At 36.6% G+C, this 21,873-nt stretch overlaps 3 protein-coding genes across 6 annotated transcripts; 1 reads left to right on the plus strand and 2 right to left on the minus strand.

The window, feature by feature from the left end:
* Positions 1–198: 198 nt before the first annotated feature.
* On the minus strand, positions 199–4,230 carry LOC113739751 (E3 ubiquitin-protein ligase RING1-like). 2 transcript variants are annotated; one of them, XR_011812967.1, is made up of 3 exons: positions 2,963–4,230; positions 1,209–1,272; positions 199–444 (listed from the first exon to the last, which is right to left on the minus strand). XR_011812967.1 is itself a non-coding variant. In XM_027267068.2 (2 exons), the coding sequence occupies exon 1, from the start codon at positions 4,137–4,139 to the stop codon at positions 2,964–2,966; it is 1,176 nt and encodes a 391-aa protein (XP_027122869.2). In that variant the 5' UTR covers positions 4,140–4,229; the 3' UTR covers positions 199–444; position 2,963. The 2 variants fall into 2 exon arrangements, 1 of the variants encoding a protein (XP_027122869.2); XM_027267068.2 differs by lacking the exon at positions 1,209–1,272 and having other exon boundaries at positions 2,963–4,229.
* A 2,503-nt stretch (positions 4,231–6,733) lies between these two features.
* On the minus strand, positions 6,734–9,777 carry LOC113738444 (uncharacterized). 3 transcript variants are annotated; one of them, XM_027265651.2, is made up of 4 exons: positions 8,497–9,777; positions 7,924–8,206; positions 7,328–7,750; positions 6,734–7,241 (listed from the first exon to the last, which is right to left on the minus strand). In XM_027265651.2, the coding sequence occupies exons 1-2, from the start codon at positions 9,670–9,672 to the stop codon at positions 8,180–8,182; spliced, it is 1,203 nt and encodes a 400-aa protein (XP_027121452.1). In that variant the 5' UTR covers positions 9,673–9,777; the 3' UTR covers positions 6,734–7,241; positions 7,328–7,750; positions 7,924–8,179. The 3 variants fall into 3 exon arrangements, with proteins under 3 accessions (XP_027121452.1, XP_027121449.1, XP_027121448.1); XM_027265648.2 differs by having other exon boundaries at positions 7,328–7,646; positions 8,469–9,777; XM_027265647.2 differs by having other exon boundaries at positions 8,469–9,777.
* A 5,458-nt stretch (positions 9,778–15,235) lies between these two features.
* LOC113738864 (acetylajmalan esterase-like) lies at positions 15,236–16,345 on the plus strand. Its single transcript, XM_027266141.2, has one exon. The coding sequence runs from the start codon at positions 15,236–15,238 to the stop codon at positions 16,343–16,345; it is 1,110 nt and encodes a 369-aa protein (XP_027121942.1).
* Positions 16,346–21,873: the final 5,528 nt, after the last annotated feature.

A 21,873-nucleotide genomic window follows, 5' to 3' on the forward strand; every position in this document is an offset into this window, starting at 1 on the left:
ACCAATGCATTTTGCCATTTTCTTTCCCTTTGTTAGTGGTGTACTGGAGGACTCGTTGGAAAAAGATATAAAAGAGGCTGGCTCTAAACCTAAGATATCCTGCGATCATTATTTTGAGAAGGAAACGAGAGAATCATTGCATTAAACAACATTCATATCATACCTATACGCAAGCATCAAATGGAAGCCGCTACTATCTACGGTCTAAACGCAGGTTTTGTCCATAAATTGACACATACAACGTAAAAGTACCCCCAAAAAAATTTCAAAAAGGTGATGTGCAAAAATTCCAACATGTGCTTTGGGAAGAGAGAACAATAAGGCATCAGATTTCCACATTATTACAATATGCAATCATACACTAAGTTGCATCTATGACTAATCCCTTGTATAACAAAGTCCATCTATTTTCAACTCGGTACATGCAGCACCCTGATGATGCTCCTGCCAAAGGAAGCCATGAAATAAAAGTCTATAAGCAAAAGGTCATAATTAATATAGTCATGACAAGAGCATGTTGCAGAAGAATCAGCTTGTAATGTGACCAAAACAACCAATGCAACACGCAAGTTCGAAATCCAAAATGGATTCATGTAAAAGAGCTTGAAGTCTTAAACCATGACTTCTGAATGAGTGACGGTCATTGTGTTGCAATAGTTAATCGATAAAACTTCATAGACTATATCTTTTTTCTTTTTCCCCTTTTTGCTTTGCATAGAATAAAATACTTCAGCGAGATCTGCGATAACAAGATTTTTTCCATAAACTACAGAAACAACTTATTTCCATCAACCAGCCAAGAACATTGAGGTCACCAAATCTTAGTCCCTCCAGGCCCCTCCACTACCATAAACCAAATACAACACCTAACAAAAATCATTTTCGACTTGGAATTACCCAATAAAACGCAAAAGCTGGGATAATGTATGCCAAGTACAGATAGCTCCAACTTATCATACAGTTAGTTTACAATAGTAAATTCTATCATCTAGCACTGGAAGTGAACACTCATGTCCAATATGGGCACCTCAGCAACAATTAATGCTTGCAAAACAATAACAAGGAGACAACCTAGAATGCAGCATCCATTAGTTCTCACCACTAGATGCACTGAAACTAAGAAAAGCATGCACCAGAAAGGCACAAGTAATCACCAAACTGATAATTGGTTTAGAAAGCTAATATCAAAGACACATTCTAATACTTGCCTTAAATGTAATATGGGCACCTCAGCAACAATTAATGCTTGCAAAACAATAACAAGGAGACAACCTAGAATGCAGCATCCATTAGTTCTCACCACTAGATGCACTGAAACTAAGAAAAGCATGCACCAGAAAGGCACAAGTAATCACCAAACTGATAATTGGTTTAGAAAGCTAATATCAAAGACACATTCTAATACTTGCCTTAAATGTAAAGGGCATGCAAAGAATGAAAACATGATGACAAGAATTAGATCACCTTATTACCATGGGAACTGTATCAATGGTCTAACATAAATGCATAACCACAACAAGTAGTGTACATTGGTAAGCCCCATATAGATACTTAGCATTTATGAAATGCATAGTCAAATAAACCTAGGAAAACAACAACATCTTTTCATCAGGTAACTTCTTGGAATCATCAGGACATTAATCTTGGAGGAAGAAATTTAAACCACAAATTAGCTTTTATATCATCCTTCAAATTTGTAGAAGACATGCTCCTAGAACTAAAGAAAACAAGGAGAGCCAAAAGAAAAAGCATATATGGATGTATTGTCACTAATAAATCATTCCAACACAGACACACCAACATTCCATATACCTGCACAATAATCGTGTAACCACACATATTTAACATTTCCAGCTGAAAATGTTAGTCACTGTGTACATGGTATGAAAGCAACATAATATTCCTACTTTAAACTTCATAAGCGCATCTCTACACACCTAAAACAAAACATGCATCAAAAGAACCAATAATGGGTATTTTTCTGTTAAGTTCAAAGAATTAAATGACAACTGAGACCTAGAAAAGCCAGAAGTTTATGAAGTAAATACACATCTGTTCTCTTCAAAGTAAGATTCCGTAATACTTTACGAGAAATCAGATAATTTATAGTTAACATGATGGATAATTAGAGAAATTGAAATGGCTCTGTAAATAATATTTTGAAACACCAAACCTTTACAGGCTAAGAATCCCCGAGAACTTCAATCTCAATGAAAATTGTGCTAAAAGAGAATCCTGAGAACCTAAAATGCTTGCCCATAGATTCTTTATCAAAAGAACACATATTAAAGAACTATGGCTAGTAGACAGATTATGGTTATGAGGCCTTCCAAATGCAATTACAAAAGGTATGGCTTAAGCTTATGTGAATAGAATTGAAGTGACTTCGACTGGCATCATTCACCACAAAATAATACAAAAAAAAAAAAAAAAAAAAAAAGCTTGGACACGCTCCTCATATGTACCAGAAGAATAAGCATGTGTTTATAATTCTGAGATGTTTTTCATAAGAATGAATTGTATTTGACTTCAACCTTAGACCTGGAATTAGCACGAATACAACCATTAGAAAGTAGTAGAGACAAATTTGTGGAACACTCTGTGAAACCAGCAAAAGAAATAATCCAGGACTGTAGCTGCAGCAGCCAATACATTCAACTAGAACACATTTAAGATCAGAAAGTACACTTGAACCATACATGTCAATTTTTTAAACAAGCATCCATGTATCATACTATCTTTGTCTGCAGACATCAAGAATAATAACCTAAATCCTGTATAGTAATACCCTTTAAAAAGACAACTCGAGACCTGAAAAATATCAAGTGCTGGTTCTTCATACTGTAATTCAAGCACAGAATGTACTCAAATATTAACAAACAAGGATACAAAATTACAAGAAATTATGTAAAAAGACAATCACCAAAACATAAAGAGCTCAAAAAGTACAGCACCCACATACTTCAATCAAGATCCTCCATTCTAGCTTGTCCTCCAGAATCCGTATTTGACCCTCCACTATTGTTATTGTTCTGACGAGAACCATTATTTCCTCCATCGCTATTTGCAGCTCCTCCACTTCCGCTGGTCTCTGCAGGGGATCCAAACCCTCTGAACAGCCATGGCAATGATATCCTAAACCTCCTCTCTACCGTCCTCGGTGTCTGTGGATTTTCCTGGTTCACTGCACCACCACTTAAACCACCAGACCCTGTACCTAAATTATCATCAGTACGAATATTAATACCAAAACTTCTAACATTGCTAGTACTATTATTTCCACCTTGCTGCCCATTTCTTCGGCTTTCATAATCAGGGTCATCTGTAGGCAACTCATACCGACAAACCGGGCAAGAGTTATGCAACTCCAACCACGGTAATATACAATCGGAATGGTATATATGCTTACAAGGCATCTGCTTTGCCTCCTCATCAAGCAAAAAGCTGTCCTTACAAACTGCACATTGTGAAGAATCCGTTGCCAACAACTCCTCTGTCATTTTTACGGTAGGCAATCCTTCCACAGCAGACTTGGACGCAGGCGGGGTCCCATATCTATTCGGATCATTCTCCGCTAATTGTTGAATCAACTGCTCCAGACCCGGTCCAACAAAATAATCCCCAAAATTCCCGGGAAGTCCTCCGCCGCCGCCGAAGCCAATCCCGACACCACCTCCAGGGTTGTCAAACACAACCTGGATATTCGCCCCGCCAGCGCGGAGATTATTGAGATAATTATTGAGAAAGGCAAAAGGATTAAACTCATTTGGAGATTGGGCAGGGTAGCCCGCGGCCCCGCCGAAGAGGGCGGATAGGTCAATCTCTCCACCACCGCCGGAAGAGCTGGAGAAAATAACCGGAAACCCACCTCCGCCCCCACCTCCACCACCGCCGCCTCCGAAGATAGGAGGGAAAAATAGGTCAGGACCAACGGCGGGAGGCGATGGTGGCTCGTCGGCGGATTCGGATTCTTCTAGAAATCCGCCATGACAATTAGGGCAAACTAGTTCCGAGGTCGGAGAAGGTGAAGGAGAGATAGTTACCGTCCGTTGGCATTGATAGCAGAAGTAATTTTGCGGTGCCGTGCCGCCGCCGGCTCCTCCGCGGTCACCGCCTCCAAATATTCCCGCCGACGACATTTTCTTTTCCGAGGAAAGAAAAAGAGTGAGAGAGATTCTGTGTCAAAGAAAAAAAAAATTCTATTTTCAGTATTCGAGTGCTATTTACCACTTTAGTCTATTTATATATATTTGTAGAAAAAGTTGGGAGAAAAATAAGGGAAAACAGAAATATCTAATAATTTAAGGATTTATTTGAAAGGACGTACAGTCGGGGGAAAAGGATTGGTTGAGTGCTGAAGTGATGTCCTTTAGGTTCTATAATTGGTGAATGGGTATATTCCATACCTACCCTCTTTTGCCATCTTTTATTTATGCACCTACTTTCCTTAGATTGAGACAATTGAAACAAATATTTTTTTTTTCTCTTTCAATTTTCTTTTCCTACATTTCAAATAATGAGGAAGTTTTTTTTGTAAGACATTCTACTTCAAAAGGAATTCAAGCAAAATGCCTTCTTGGCTACACATTTGAGGTACAAAACTCAATGATTGACATTCATTTTCATCTGCGTTTGAAGAGGACAATCCTGTTTTGCGTGTAATTATACTACTAAAATTATTTTTAAGTTGAGATTTATCTCAAATTACGTGAAACTTGAAACGAACTTCTATGTTATTTATGATTCATTCATCAAGTGAAATGTTTGGAAAATGTTCAAAACATCCCTCACATTTTGCAAAATAATTTTTTTCATCCCTCATTCTTAAAAGTGTATTTTTACGTCTTTTACAAATTCACATTGGTCAAATTTGGTTCCCACCTAAGTATCCCACTAATTTTTGATCGGAATCCACCATGTGCCTTATACGTGATAATTTTTCAAGGGCAAAATTTTCAAATTAAAATTTACATAATCTGATTCATAGTCCCTCGCATTTCACAAATGAATTTTTTCATCCCTTACATTTCACAAAATGAATTTTTTTGTCCTTCACATCTCGTCCTTCGCATTTCAAAAAATGAATTTTTTCATCCTCACATTTTACAAAATAATTTTTTCATCCCTTATCGATCTTATGTATGAATAAATTTTTTTAAAAATTCATGTATATATCTATTTAATTTCACATGAACTGTACGTTCGCCTAAACGTACAGTTCATGTGAAATTAAAATAGGTATATACAGGGGTTTTAAAAAATTTATTAATTTTTCACTCATATTCATTTCCTTTTTACTGAAAAATTGAAAACAAAGAAGACAATAAACAAAGGAAAAGTATGACAAAAAAAATAAGTAATTGACACTTTCAAATTTTAAAACAATTACAAGGCAAGAAATTCAATAGTTGGTCTCAAAGGTGGCGAGTAGAAATTTCAGATTTAAATTGCAATTTATTAACATGACTATAGGTTTTGAGTTAGAACTGATTAATTAGATAGTTTTTTTTACATAACTCAATAAATAAATTATTACCAAAAGAGAAAATGACATAAATATTGAATAGATTCACATGGTGAAATCAAATAAATATATATGGATTTAAAACAAAATTGTTAGATTTAAACCCATGTACATATCTATTGAATATTATGTGTACAACTACAATTAGTCTGTTTAGGCAAAATCAAATAAATATATATATGGATTTTTTAAAAAATAAAATTATTCGTACACATGGTCAATAAGGGATGAAAAAATCCATTTTGTGAAATATAAGAGACGAAAAAATTCATTTTGTGAAATGTAAGGGACTATAGATCAGATTATGTAAAATTTGATTTGACAACTTTGCCTCTAAAAAATGATCACATGCAAGGCACGTGATAAATTCCGACAAAAAATTAGTCGGTAACCTAGGTAGAGACCAAATTTGACCAATGTAAATTTGTAAGGGACGTAAAATTAAACTTTTAAAAGTGAGGAACGAAAAAAGTTATTTTACAAAATGTGAGAGATGTTTTGAACGATTTTCCCTAAAAAGATAATATGAACCATAATTTGCAGTTGACTTAGTGTCGTAGGTTAATTAAACCAACCTTTATTTTTAGCCGAAAAAAAAATAAAAGGGGATAATATTTTTTTCGATTTTAGGAATTGTCTTTGAAATGTTTAGATGCACAAAAATTTGTGTCTCTCAAATCCAGCACCATGTTGCAGGAGGTCCCTAACTATGGGGAGCTAAATGGAATGTACTAGAAGGTTTAGATGAGACGTGTGTATCACATTAGGAATTTTATGGTGCTTGTAAGTTGTGCCTACCCAAAAAGCCCTTCACCAAAATTGTTCACACTTTCGAGTTAGACTTAGAATAGCCCCATTTGTACCTTTCAAAAATAGTCTCATTTGTGTTGCTTTTACATGGAAATTTGAAATTTAGAATTGTAAACAAATCGCAATAGGAGTAGTTCTTTGACACCTTTTAACTCTCTCCTGAAGTCTTAATGAAACGACTTGGTTAATATTCCGGTAGAGTCAGTTGTATCTCCGAAAATTCGTTCTTCAAATTCCTGGATGTTTTGTTTTGCATTTATATACAGCCGTTTGAGTTAATTTTTTTTTTTTTTTAACTGTTGATCAGGTAAATAGCAGTGGCAATCTACGACTGTACGTACGCAAAACAAGAGGGCTGGATTTTGTTTTTCCATGTAGAACAGAACTAGAGCAAACGGGTGAGAAGAAGAGATTATCCAGTAGAAACCTCCATCATATCATCTTTTTAGCCGGATACAGCCATCAGGATTTTCCCAATATACACTACTGTTGAAATATATCATACCATCAGGTATCAACAATCTATCTATGTTACTTGGACTCGGCTGCCAAGTACTCCCACCCACATGGCAATTCTAATGCAAAATAGAGATCCAGACACGGCTACAGGAAGAGTCCGAGTGACATGGTCAACAATATCCATGTGAGAACGGTCCGGGCCACGATCACAACTGCGACTTTGAACCACATGATGGATCTTCCCATCACCTAGGTTAAAGTCAGGTTGTCAAATGTCACTAATTATCAGAGGCCAAATGCAGACCCAGTCTTAAAGACTAAAGACCACCACACAAAACTCTTTCTAAGACCCAAGTGACTCGCGTCCCAACTCGGTAAGCTCACCGGCATGACCCAAGCACCACCGCCAAAGTGAAACAAACTGTAAAGGGACCAAAGTTCCAGCAGCCTTTCAAGACAAAATAACAGTTATTAGTTGATTGACTACTTTGAAGAAAAAGCTTCATTCTGTGAATTGCATGATTAGTTCATCACCTGTTCGTTGAGGTTGAGGTGGCTGCGCAAGGTAACAAGTCAACCTTGATTGGGTTAGAAAGAATTGAAAAGTTGTCACAGGCAAAATTTTTCTCGGCTTGCTGCTTCTTCAAACTTCTCAATTCTAATGGCAATAATTCAAGGAAGAAAACCATTTCAGTCCTTGGATCCCTCCATCTCACTCACTTCTTTCCCCGTCAACTAACCCATGTTTATTTGCAATAACCGCGTGGGCCTGTGTCTCCCCTCCTATTCTTGCAGTTCAAATGAAGGTTGTCATACTACTAGCGCCGTGCACTGCCACTTTGCCAGTAATTATCTGCTGGTAGATAATTTTAACAACGGAGCTTAGTTTGCCATCAAAGACCATCTCAGCTAATAATGATAGCCAATGCCAGTGAAATTTATCTCCAGCTACACATCCTACAAACATGTGTGTTGATGAATATAAACGATTTTCTGTCCCCAAGTGTGAGATTTTGTTTTCCCAAAATTGCTGATGTATGTTCTTTTTTGTCCTGTAAATTTAATCGACCTAAAAAGTTCCAAGTGCCGAAGAAAAGGAAAAGCTTTAAGCTAGGATCAGCAGGACATACCGTGACAGGTAACACCAGCATTACAGCTCCAAAAAACATCGAAGTCTTGACCAAGACTTGATCAGGCAAAAAACGGACTTCAATCACCAACATTGTCCGACAAGGCAAGTTGTGCCTTCTGACATCGCTCTGAATTCAGAGAAAATTTAGCAGAAAAGAAAAATGAAGCTTGGATCACCCTCCAAAAAGAAACCCTTAATCTCCACGTTCAAGTGAAGATTTGAGCAGATATACAAACTTGCTTAGCCAAGATAGATCAGATCCCGATAGTCATCAATATTTCCTAGTGCACAGATAAAACTAATCAGCCATCACCAAGAAATTTCTTCTGCATTATTATACATGATATTTTTCAGGAACTTACAAAACCAACTCTAAAACTGATATTGTACAAAAGATCCATGATTGTTGGAAGGGCTCGATAGAAAATTTTCTTGTATAAAAACTCAACTATTTACTTAGTTTAACCGATACCTACAAACTGGACAAGTGTTGTGAGATGCCAACCAAGGCAAATATGCAATCAGAATGATACATGTGCTTACAAGGCATTTGCGTTACTACTTGATTCACCTCAAAGTTGTCTATACAAACCGCGCATTGAGAGCGACACTCCCAGCCCAACAACATTTCTTCAGTTATCTTCTTTGTATCCAGTGACACCGTTCTATCCTCGTCCTCCACTTCCATCACGCTAATTGCAGGCATGCGAGCGGCCTGGACGAGCGGCTCCGGCATCGCAGGGAAAAAATAATCCCATCTGTTCATGGATTGCACCTGCGGCGGCGGCGGCGGTGGTGGGAGAGGATATGATAGGTGGATTTCCCTAGTGGAGGCGGAGCTCGGGTTGATGGTAGACAGAAGGGGTGGCGGTGGCGGGGTTGAGAAATATTGATCTCCCTCAGCAAGAAGAGGGTCGGAGAAATCAATTTCGAGACCGGATATCATAGCGACGGTGGTGGGATTGTACACGGGTGGTTCCGGCGCAGGAGGTGGCGGTGGCAGGCGGTGGGAAATATGGTGAGCTGCTGATTGTCGTGGTCGAGGTAGTGGCGGCGGCGGCGGCGGTGGAGGAGGAGGAGGAGGAAGTCGATGAACTCTCCTGTCGGAGATAATAGGAGGCAACGGCGGTGGCGGTGGCGGTGGGGTTGGGAAATTGTGAGCTCTGTCTGGCGAAAGAGGCTCGGAAAAATCAATTTCGAGGCCAGAGATTATAGAGACGGTGGACCGATTTGACAGTGATCGCGGCGGAAGCGGAGGCGGAGGCGGAGGAGGAGGGAGAAGGTCGGGGAAACTGAAACTGTGGTCAGTGCTGGTGGCGAAGAATGGCGGCGGCGGGGGAGGTAGAGGGCAGGAGAGCTCTGATTCCCCGTCGGAGTCGGATTCAAAGCCGGCGGTGTGGAAGGGAGGGAAGAAGGGATTAAAATAGCTGGTGGACCTGAGAGGTAATGGAGGTGGAGGAGGAATAGTTCCCAATTCTTCCAGAGCGACGCCGTTGCAATTAGGACAGATTAGTTGATTAGTAGCAACAATTTTCACCGTCCGGTCGCAGTTGTAGCAGTGATAGTAACGCTGCCTAGCAGCGGTGGAACTAGTGGCGCCACCACCTTCTCCTCTTCCAAGTAGACCACTGCCGCGATCAGATACTCCGACGGATGCCATTCTTCTGGGACTTCCATGTAAAACAGACGAGATAATACCACTACATGCTAATCTGAGTCGTTTTAAGTTAGAGGGAAATAATCTCATCTCAATTGACTTCTTAGCTCTGAAGTCTTCCTTTCACAGACTACAATAATTTGTCCTCCCAATTTATTAATTTGGCTTTTTCTAGTGCTCGTGTAAAGTCTCAATCAAACAAGTGTTGCTCTTATCTTATCGATGATCAATATCATAATACATATACGATTTTTCTAACACAATAAAAAAGAAGTATTCATCTAATAATCATATATATATATATACTAACAATTATTATCTTTCATTACTTTTATATAATTTTTCTATTTAATTTTATCTATCATTTCTTATATTTATTTATTTATTTTTAATTAATTTTATATTTTTGAAAGTATAACACCTGAAATATGTATCGCCTGACCCATATATATATATATATATATATATGTAACATCTTTTTTTTTTTCGTGAATGGTTTTTTTTTTTCGTTTAACAAATGGTTTAAATTTTTTTTTTGACACGAAAATATCCGAGTCAATTTTTACGGGACCCGATTAATCCCCTGCGATCCGAACCGGCGCCCTAACCCGACCCAACTAACAAATGGTTGATGTTGGCGCAAAAAAGTCATGTATCGCAACAATTTTTAATACGTGTAGCTTTATTAACCAAAAACCCGTCGGTAACAGAAATTGCAAATAAATGTTAGCGACTCCCCCCTGTTCTCACAACTCGACAATAAAGTAGCAGTTAAGACTTCAGAGACTTTTCCGCTATTCTCACAACTCAACGATAAAGTAGTAGTAATACGTGTAGTAGCAATACATATACACGGGCAAAGAGTAGCCTCAAACTAGAGGTGCATTTGAGTCTATGTCAAGCTCGAATAATATCTTACTCGTTCTCGAACTCAAACTCGATCATTAATAATAATGTTATTTGAACTAGAGCTGGAGCTCAATTGAATAAAGAATCTTAAATTCAAATTCGACTTGAGCAAGTAGTGTATGAGCTTGAAGATTCTTGCAAGCTAACTTGAGATCAATCTTTGATTTTTTAGTGGTAAATTTCACAACTTCGATATTTACAAGTGTAATTTCATATATATATTATTTTTAATTAAACAAATCTAATTACTAGAATAAGTTTGTCGAGTAATCGAATCTACTTTTCTAAAATTTCTGGTCAACTCGAATTTGCCAATGAGTTGCTCAAACTTGATTCGAGTTTGATTTTGATCGAACTTGAATCGAGCCTCTGATCGCGAGCCGTTTAAATCTCTAATAGTTGTATTCCTCACAAAGGGAGATTTCCTAATCTACCATAGAAAGAAACAAACTTCAAACCCCACTAAAACTTTAAGAAGGAAGGCAACAAAACTTCTTCACAATGCAATCACTTTAGTAACTATTTTAATCTAATAATAACTTTAAGAAATAAATTATACAACAAGCTTGGTTTTAAAAAGAAAAATATTCTAACAGTTGAGAATTCAGTCTTTTGGATGTCGTTCCATGTCAGAGAAGGTGGACGCACGACAATTTTTCTCATTGGCATTTTGTTTTTTTTTTCAGGGGAAAGTGGACAAATGAATAGGCTAGATCTACGCGCAAGCAACTCGAACGAAAAGGCACTACCTTTAAAAACTTTGAAGGTGAAGTTTGTCACTCACCACTACCCTTTGCCCTTTATCCTGAAAAGCCTTGTCATGCTCTGATTAATTTGTGCTAGAAAATGAATAGACTCACCACTACAAGACAGGTCGATCCTCTTGCACTGTTAAGAAGACTCTAGTGACTTGTCTGTGAATGATCACACTACTAATTGCACCATGAAACATAGGTTGACTGAAGGAATATGCTCGAAGTACAGAATTTATAGTGTTATGAAACACATAATTTTGTTTTGAGTTTGGCAAGTGTTATTTTGAATGGAAGAATCCTACAGTAATTAAAGAACTGAATTACGTTGATATTTCCATATGCCCAGAGATAGCTTCTCCAATGGCCCTCTTGTGATTGATTTATAGCTCTTCATCTCCCCCTGCTTCATCCTTACCTGGAAAGAAATGCATCATTTCGCATTGGAGTCAACTTTGCAGTAGGTGGAAGTACAGCACTAGATAACAGTTTTTTCTACGGAGGAAACATTTCTGTACCATCTACGAACACTTATTCCTCTTAGCCATCAGCACAAATGGTTCAAGAAACATCTCAAGTCAGTTTTGAATGATCAATTACAACGGGAAAAATGGCTAAGAAGAGCTCTTTTCATGATGGGGGAAATAGGTGGGGATGACTTCAACTATGCATTCTCCCAGGGCAAATCCATAAAGGAGAGGAGGATTTGTGTGCCATATGTTGTTGAAGCCACATCTATTGCTACAAGTAATTCAATTTGGGGCCAGGCTTATAATACTTCCAGCAAACATTCCCACTGGATGTTTGCTTAAATTTCTGACATCATTTCCGAGTGTTGATCCCAAAGTTTATGATGATAAAGGGCTGTTTAAAAGACTTAATTAAACAAGTTTGTTATGTTCTACAACAATTATCTTCCAAAAAACTCTAGCATCCCCAAGACTAGAATTCCCAGGAGTTGTCATTCGCTATTATGACCCCTATAAATCCTTCCAATGCATCCTCCATAATAGACTGGTTCTCTTGGTTTTAATCAAACATTTGTGGTCTAAGGCAAGCTTTAATCATTGCTCAAGGCATGTTGTAGAAGAGGAGGGAAGTATAACTACAATGACAACATGATCTGTGCATCACATGGAGTAAAAGCTTGCCTTAGACCACAAAGCATTATTCATTGGAATGGAGTGCATCTAACACAAGGCATATATACTGATATATTTCTGACCAATTGCTCAGAGAAGTTTTGTCTAGCATTATTGAGTCTGTTGTAGATTCTGATGATGCTGAATTAAGTCTGGTTTGGGCCGGAAGTTTTAGCATGGCATTGGAAATTTTAGAAGCAGATGAGATGAGACTAATTTGCGTAGTTTTAAGTTAGAAGAAAAGAAGCTTTATTGACTTCTTAGCTCTGAAGGCTTTCCTGTTAGGCTTTTACAGACTAAAACAAAACAAAACAAAAAACAGATATGGTCTGATTTGGTAAATACGTCATATAGCTAGTAGTAAGATTTTGTCCTACCAGTTTAAGTTGATCGGAAAAATGTAGTTTTGGTTCCATATTTGTCCTGTGTGTCAAATTGGTCCCAAATATTTTCACTATAACAAATCTAGTCCCTTAATTTTTTTTTTATTTTAGGAGATTTAGGAGAACTAATGGAAAATCACCATAACTAACTATCAACATCAAATTGGTGCCAGTCAAAAATTCTAAATTTGTATTTTTAGTCCCTAATGTTCCTACTTTCAATCATTATGCTCCCTTAGGTTTTAAGTAGTTACAACCAGGGCATTTTAGATGAAATGGTATGTGAATTGAATGAAATATACGACAAATATATTTTTATTAAATTTCATTAAAACACTTTATATTGACATAACATGATCATAGCCTAAATAGCATATCTTTGTTAAATAAATTATAATTTGATGACAATATATCAATAATAAATAAAATTTAAAGTAGTGGCAGAAACAGAGAATTCTAGTTTTATAATCTAAGTATACAGTTGCTACTACACAAATTGTTGCGTCTTATGCATGTGGGCATCGAATTGTTGTAATTAGCCACTGTACTTATAAAAACTAGTGAAGGTAAGTATCAATGTAAAGTGATTTTAGGAATTCTTGAAAAAACTTTCTTTAAATTTTTATTTTCTTTCCTACTAATTAAAATTCGATGTTCCAATACTATAGTTTTAAAGCATTTATTTTAATAGTTATGTACCTTGATAATTATTTAATTGCTCATATAATGTATACAAAATGCCAACTTTATTTCATACTCAATTAATAACCTATTAAAATGATTTTGTGGATTTATTTTCTTTTGTATCAAAATCAACAATAACTCAAAAAGAAATAGCCTAAAACCACTACCGACCTATTGTAGTTCCAATACTCTAAAAATTCACAAACTTTGAAAAATTATGTGATGCTTTCTTCTCATCTTAGGAAGAATCTATATATCCAATAAAGCACCATCAAAAGTAGCTTATCATAGTAAAAAAATTTTTTGTTGTAGTAGCTTACTGAACAAAAAATATAGATTTTTCAAGAATTTGATAACTAAGCCTTAAAAATTTGATAACTTATTTTACAATCATTTGGAAAAGTATATATGAGGGCATCGTAGGATATTCATATAATTTTTTGACCAAATCAAATGTTATTTTAAGGTTTGGTTACTAAAAGTGTCAAATCAGAGAATGTAGGTGTAATTTTTGAAATCTCAAGAGGGTTCAATAAAATTATCAAAAACCTCCGGGAGGTTTTCGAATTTGTCCCTAATTTTAGAACAAAAAAACATGTATTATTTTGACAATCAGATACTTTGCTGGAAATTTGTAACAAACGAATAGACATTATTATTATTACCCACCAGCTAACACGTCAATTGTTACTTTATCAATACCAAAATTTATCTCCACAAGGTCACCAATTGCAGACAGTCCCTAAATCAGGCTCTTTCAACTTTTGTTCTAACAGGACCTTGTCAAGTCAAGTATTACTATGTCTTGCATGGTTAATTTATGGATGTTTACTTGCACAACGAGATGAATGTTAAACATGTGTTGGTCTGCCATTGTTTTGTTTATTCAGTTCCTCATGTACAGGTGAAGTCAGATCAGAAAGGCAGTAGTTGTAGTTTTTCACATTGTCTTTAGATCACCTTTGAAGCCAACCATGGACGCTGTCGATCTTGGAGTTACTAAATTACACAAGTATTGTGTTCTTGCTTGCTTTAAGGCTTGTATTTGCCCACCGAATAGCTACTCTTTTGTGCATCTTCATTTGATTCTTGCACGACTAACCATAGCAGTGACATGATGAAAGGAAAAAATTCCAATGTATATTAGATGAGAAGAGATAAAAGTAACAAAAAAAAAAAAAAGATATTTTTTTTTCTTTTTTTGGTTAAAGGTATTATAAAAGAGGTAACTTGCTTTTTAAAAAAAAAAATTTTCTAGAAGGAGAATGGTAGAATTAAGTGGTGAAAAGGGACGGGAAATTAAAATCCAAAACCTCTAATTTCTGACGTCGCAACTTTAGCTTTTAGACCAAGGCTTCCTTAACTAAAAGAAGTAATTTACTTGACAGCTCTTACTACAAAACTAAACTTTTGTGGAAGGAATATCTTAACATTTCTCTTATAACTATACATAAATATAGAAATCTTAGTTCTAGTTCCCCTTTTCCCACACTCTGTTTCTTAAATCCAACTCCTTCCTTCCTAAAATGTTTTAAAAAAAATGCCGTAGTTCATAAGACAAGGCTAAAATTTAAGACAACAGTTCTAGATTGAAAAACGGGCTCTACACTGCATTGGCAAGTACGTACTCCCAAAGCATTCAGTGGCTGGCAATTCTACTTCAACTTGTACTCGAAAATAAGCTAGTAGCGGAACTTTTACTTCCAATTACACGCACCAATATGTAAATATAATATGTGATGATGATGATGGATCAGTAAATACATAAAATTTTTACATAGAAATGTTGCATTCAACCATGTTCTGCTCAGTTAATTTTTCATTTCTCATTGTGTTTTCCCTCTTATGTACCGTTTCTTCTGCCAAAGAAAACGCAAGTCCCTTTAAAATCATCTACCAGTTTGGTGATTCCTTAGCAGATACAGGCAACCGCATCCGCCAGAGTGGTGTAACTTCAGTTTTCGACGTTTCCAGCTTGCCTTATGGTATGACATACTTCCACAAGCCCACAGGAAGATTTTCTAACGGCCTTCTTGTGATTGATTTCATTGCCAAAGCGCTTCATCTCCCACTGCTTCGTCCTTACCTGGAAACGAATGCTTCATTTATTAGTGGAGTCAACTTTGCCGTAGGTGGAAGTACAGCACTAGATAATAGTTTTTTCTATGACAGAAACATTTCTGTGCCATCCACAAACGTCCCTCTTAGCCAACAGCTGAAATGGTTCAAGAAACATCTCAAGTTAGTGTCAGACAACCGATCACAATGCGAAGAAAGGCTAAAAAGAGCTCTTTTCATGATGGGGGAAATAGGTGGGAATGATTTCAGTACAGCTTTCTCCCAAGGCAAGTCCATAAAGGAGAGCAGGAATTATGTGCCATATGTTGTTGACGCCATATCTCTTGCCATAAGAGAAGTAATTCAATTTGGGGCCAGGATTATAATAGTTCCAGGAATCATTCCCATGGGATGTTTGCCTAGTTTTCTGGCATCATTTCCAAGTGCTGATCCTAAAGCTTATGATGATAAGGGCTGTTTAAAGAAACTCAACAAGTTTGTTTTGTTCTACAACAACTATCTTCAAAAAAATCTAGCAGCCCTGAGACTAGAATTTCCAGGAGTTGTCATTCGTTATTATGACTACTATAATGCCTTCCAGTATATCCTCCATAATGCTGGTTCTCTTGGTTTTGATCAAAGATCATTGCTGAAAGCATGTTGTGGAAAAGGAGGCAAGTATAACTACAGCAACGACATGATTTGTGCATCAAATGGCGTAAAAGCTTGTCTTCAGCCGGAACGATTTGTTCATTGGGATGGAGTGCATCTAACACAAGAGGCATACCGATATATTTCGGACCATCTGATCAGAGATATTTTGCCTAATACATAAAGTTGAGTGTGTGTTAGCCAGATTTTCATGCTGATTGATGATGATTTAAACCTGTTTTGGGTTGGAAGTTGAAATCAACTGACGATATAATTGTATACATCAGGTAATAATCAGAAGATATACAAACGATATATGTAATCTTAATAGTAATTTGCCTTTAGAAACAAGCAATCTCAGTTCCATGAATTACTTGTACCAAGAAACCAGTTGGGATCCTCTATGCCACTATTCAGTACCAATCCCACTTATCACGTGATGATAGAAGAAATTTAAATAAACAGCACGTGAGAAATTAAATAAACAGAACACTTGACATAAATATAGAAGTGACACTAAATTATCACACGAAAAATTGGCACTGAGAATCCTGTGTGCCAAGAAACAGTCATGTAGGAATGCAAGGCTGGTGTAGCTCAGTAGCTGCATGCGTCAATGGCGGCCTATTAAGTTGCACTTGGGATCCTCGGTGACATGTTTTCTATGCCAATCCAATGCCACCAATAGTATTGTGTCAAGTGTCATGTTATTATTTACACTTTAATTTTCTAATAATTTAATTTGGTTTGGTTTAACACAAGTGTAAATAATAACATGACACTTGGCGCAATATTATTGGTGGCATTGGATTGACATAGAAAACATGTCACCGAGGATCTCAAGTGATTAAGTTGACCTGCCTAAACTTGCCAGTTGGGATCCTCTATACCACTACTCGGTATCAAATTCAGTGTCAATCCCTCTTATCACGTAATGGTAGAAGAAACTTAAATAAATAACACATGACAAATTAAATAAACAGGACACTTGGCATAAATATAGAAGTGGCACTGAATTGTCGCTGAGAATCCTGTGTATAAACTTGCTTACTAAGAAATCCCTGGATTTAAATGGATATCCAATAAATTTAAACAAAATGGATTTAAGTGGCCGATTCAATTAAACTTATTTAATTATTGGATTTAAGTGAGTTGACTTGTATTATTCATTCATACCAACTTTTAAACTCAACTTGTAGTCGGTGTTAAATAGTTAAACTTGAATTTTTTTTTAATACAAGTCTAATAACTAGTATTTTTCAAAGTTTACCTGACATATTTTCTGCGGTGTTTCTTCTATTTCTTTTTTTTTTTTTAATCTTTTTTCCTCCTGCTCCGGGAAATTCAAGTAAACTCTTCAATTTCAATGGGTGTGCTAATTGATGTTTTGTGTTAATAGCTACAATATTTTCAACTCTTGTAATATGACGTTGTTTCAAATTTATCATGATCACTATTTTGTGTCATGCATGTACAATATTCATTGGTTATTATATTATATTTGGGTAAAAAAAATTTATTTATTAGCTTGATATGTCTTTAATTTTTATCACAATAAAATGTCATTTATTTTTTACTATTAAACAATGTCCATATAGAAAAAAATGGGTAATTAGGTATACCTATGTCTGTTTAAAACCTTACTCATTTATGATCCGGCCGTTTTAACTTTTTATTAAATGGGTTAATTTAAGCCAGCCTTGGGGACCCTGACTAAAGATCGGAAAAAACCTTGGTGCGTTGTTACGTAAACAAAGCTGGCCCAAATTTGATGGTGAAAAATCTTTCCTCTTTCTTTCTTTGTTTCGTGTCGATCCTCGTTTTTCTGCTTTACTTCTACACTAATCTATTTAAGAAGTGCCTAAATGAGTCCGAGAGAATTGAGTAGAATTGAACCACCATCAGATTATACATGTTCATTTAAATTTAGAGAAATAAGAGTTGAATGTTTGGACTTTCATTACACAAAAACACTTAAAAAGTCTTTGTGATGGTCAAGGAGCCATTGGTTTTTTCTCGTGTTGTTTAAGTGTACTCAGTACCAATATTTGCACCTTTGGTTGAACGAATTAAATTTAACCATTGAGCTTGGAGGACCTCCTTGAATTGTAGGTGAGAATTCAAATACCACCTGCAGCAAAAAAATTTAAGAATTGTAGGTAGGGGTTCAAATCCCACTTGCAGTAAAAAAAAAAATTCAAATACTGTGCCAAAATACTCCCTTAATCTAGTAAGGTACGTGTATCTATTAGCCCCTAACACAAATCTCTTTGGGCTCCCCCTCCCCCGGAAGAAAAAAAAAGGTTCGAAGGAATTAAATTTACTAGTGTAACAACTTTCTCTTTTTACAGTTTGGTGTCACTGCAGCAACTCAGTAATATTTTACCGCTTGCCTTTTTTTTTTTTTTTTTTGACAAAACGGCAACCTGTATTTATGATGATGATCATTACATCAAGTATTGTGTTAAGCAACTGTCCAGAATCTGTACATCTGTGAATTATCACAGAGGGATTACTCCCTCCATTCAACGTCCTGAAGTTTGCAGATACCACACACTATTGTTTACAAAAGAGAAGGACCGCATGCGAAACAGAGCTCTCAGTGTTTACCACTATTTTCTGTCGATAAAAACAAGATAAAGCAGAGAGAAACAAACAGGAGAGCCTAGGAATGATAAGACTGCGCGTAAAGTTCCCTTCTCTAGTTTACAACTTTACATGAACATGAACTTCCCCTTGTTTCATTTCCTGAACAAACAGGAGAGTGTTTGTTGAATTTCCATTCTGTTTTCAAAGAGCACTTTCTCGAAAAACAAAATATGACAATAACAATAATCGTAATAATAATCACCCAAAAAAAAAACTGTACGTTCTACATTAATTTTGGGCATTAATCCTTCAGCTACGATGATGCAACGGAGAACGACAAACGGGGCAAGTAGTATGAGATTGCAGCCAAGGCAATATGCAATCCGAATGGAATGCATGATTACAAGGCGTCTTCTTCACCACCTCGTTCACCTCAAAACTGTTCAAACAAACCGCGCATGGCGAACAACTATACGAAGCCATCAGCCCTTCCGTCATCCTTACACTCGGCAGCTCGTCCTCGTCCTCCACAATAGACACACCAGGGTAGGTGTAGAAGTCACTGTTTCTACTTCTGGAACTAGCCCCAAGGGTCAGAAGAAAGGGCGGCGGCGGCGGCGGCGGTAGTAGATGGCCGGGGATATCATTATCACTGTCCGAGTCAGACGTGCGGATGAAGAAATCAGGATAAATAATAGGATTGATTAATGGCGATGAAGGGGGGGTTCCAAATTCTTCTTGTACAACTGCAACAACTCCGCCGCAATTCGGGCAATTCATGAGTTCTTCGGAGGTGGCTACTCTTGTCACGGTGCACCTGCATCTCTGGCTCAGTGCAGCAGCAGCTGCTGCACCAAGACTAGACATCCCACTATCGTGGGATGCCATTTTTTTTTTCTTTTTCCTACTAGCTAGTAGTATAATTTATTATCGTAGTAGTACCAGTACTCAAGTGTTTTGATATTTATAGCATGCAGTGGGAGAGAATCTTTTGAACTTGTTTGACAGACTTCGCTGCTAAGTTTTTTTTCTTTTTATCCTTATCAAAGATCTAACAATCAATGGATTTTGCGTTTGCCTCTTTTTGAGGTGCACTTTTTTTACGATTCAGAATTGGTAGTACGATGCTAGTGGCTTGAGGTGCATTCTGATCTCAAAAGTGTTTGATGTAGCTACGAGGAACACTACAATTACTTCACTTTTTGCGCTGTCGCGGCGTGTGATCCGATAATGATGCCTGAAAGCTAAACTATCGGTTTTTAAAGCTCTTTTTTTTATCCAAGTGCCATATCTTGAACTATCAAGATGGCTGTTCCTTGAATTATTTTAGGATGCATTAGACAAATTGTATTTATGGGCGCAATTCAATACTTAATCAGAGTCAATTTAACGAGTGCTCAATTAATGAGCACTCATTAAGATATCCGTCGGCTATTAGATTTGTTTTTAAAAAGTAAGATTAATTATGAAAAGTGTATAAATGTACGTAAGGGAAGGTAGTTAGAGTTTAGTGTGTACACGTGGCGTTGATGAGTGTGCATTGAATGCCCCCTATTTTTGGAAAGGTAAAATTAATTAAAAAATGTGTACAAATGCAAACAAAAAAAAAAAGGTAGTTATTATTAGTGTGTATATACATACATAATAATTGAGTGGAATTTTTAGGTGTGTTAATGAATGTCTATTGCGCACCTGATAGAAAAATCCTAATACTTAATACCATTATTCCACAATGAAAATTTTACTCTTTATTAATCAAAGACATTTTTCATCAATGAAAACGGTAAATACATCATTTTAGATAATTTGTCCATCTGGACTTTTCTTGATTTATTATCAAATAGACATGCCATCCTGGTGACTAGTTTATGCAAACCAAAATTACAGCGTTAGAACTGTCCATAGGACCGGTCTGAGCTAAGTTTGGACCACCTTGTCCTTACAAAACAAGACATCTAGTAATTTTTTTTTAATTTTTATTTTTTAACTCCTTGGTTTTTCTAGTTTTTGAGGGCAATAAACCTCTGGACTTTTTATTCAGGAATTCTCTGGTACTCCAAATTCCATTTCAGGAATCAGGGGTTACAACTTACATTCTATTCTGCTCCAAAACGACAGTAAGACGACGTTGGTACTGGTTGCCAAGGACTAACATGGCTAGTATTTCTCCAGAAGGACTTATCTTCACAGCCAGGGGTCGAGTGTTAAGGGTCATTCTTTGGCACGTTAACAGGAATCCAAAAGTTTCCCTTCCTCATTTCTCTTGATCTTGATTGGATACCCCGGCAATGTTAGGAGAATTTCAGCCGTGCCAGCCCTTGATCCTTTCAGCCAATGCCTTTTAATTCTCACTGCAATGAACTGCGAAATCAGGAGGAATGTGGCATCAAAATCGGTCGCCACTCCCGCAGGCCCTGTGAGGAGGCTTACTTTTTTGGTTATTTGATCGTATTGAAATACCCTTCCTGTTGAGTCTCAAGGTATCTATTATTAGTGCCAATGGTTTGTAGTTCAATTTGGGTGAGCCAAGGCAATATGTACAAGATGTACATATAGCAGAAGAGTCAAGACTAGTGAGCAAGCTCACTAAATATTAAATTACTAGACAACTACAACTAAGCTGACTTTGATCATGTACGTCTAATTCCAAATTGTGCATGCAATTTGCCTATATACATACATAGTGGCGCTATTAAGGCTTTTGCCGCATCCTATCCAACCAGCCTCCGAGCCGAGTCGAATTCGAGTAATACCATATTCGAATGTGAACTCGAACTTAAAAGATATAAGTGCTGCTTGAGTTCGATTCAATAAAATTCGAAATCTTATCAAAGTTAAAAACTTGATGCAAACTCAAACACTAAACTCAAATAATGCTGAGTCTATATATATTAGTCATTTTGTATGTATATGTATCCAATATATAAATTATCATATTTAATATTTTTTTAATTATTTAATGCAATACTTGATAGAATTTATTGAACTCTCCGTACACCTAATCCTTAAGTTCGAAATCAGTTTGACAATACTTTTGAATACTTCGAGTTCGAACTCGAGTTCAATCAAAACGAGCTTGAGTCGACCCATTGACAGAGTAGTTTGTGTGTTCGAGTCAAGCTA

Source organism: Coffea arabica, chromosome 4c (genome assembly GCF_036785885.1).
Source record: "Coffea arabica cultivar ET-39 chromosome 4c, Coffea Arabica ET-39 HiFi, whole genome shotgun sequence".
In the NCBI taxonomy this organism is placed as follows: Eukaryota; Viridiplantae; Streptophyta; class Magnoliopsida; order Gentianales; family Rubiaceae; genus Coffea; species Coffea arabica.

Excerpts from the sequence above, each read along its gene's own strand:
- LOC113738864 (XM_027266141.2), top strand. The coding sequence starts at position 15,236 with ATGTTGCATTCAACCATGTTCTGCTCAGTTAATTTTTCATTTCTCATT.
- LOC113739751 (XM_027267068.2), bottom strand. The coding sequence starts at position 4,139 with ATGTCGTCGGCGGGAATATTTGGAGGCGGTGACCGCGGAGGAGCCGGC.
- LOC113738444 (XM_027265648.2), bottom strand. The coding sequence starts at position 9,672 with ATGAGATTATTTCCCTCTAACTTAAAACGACTCAGATTAGCATGTAGT.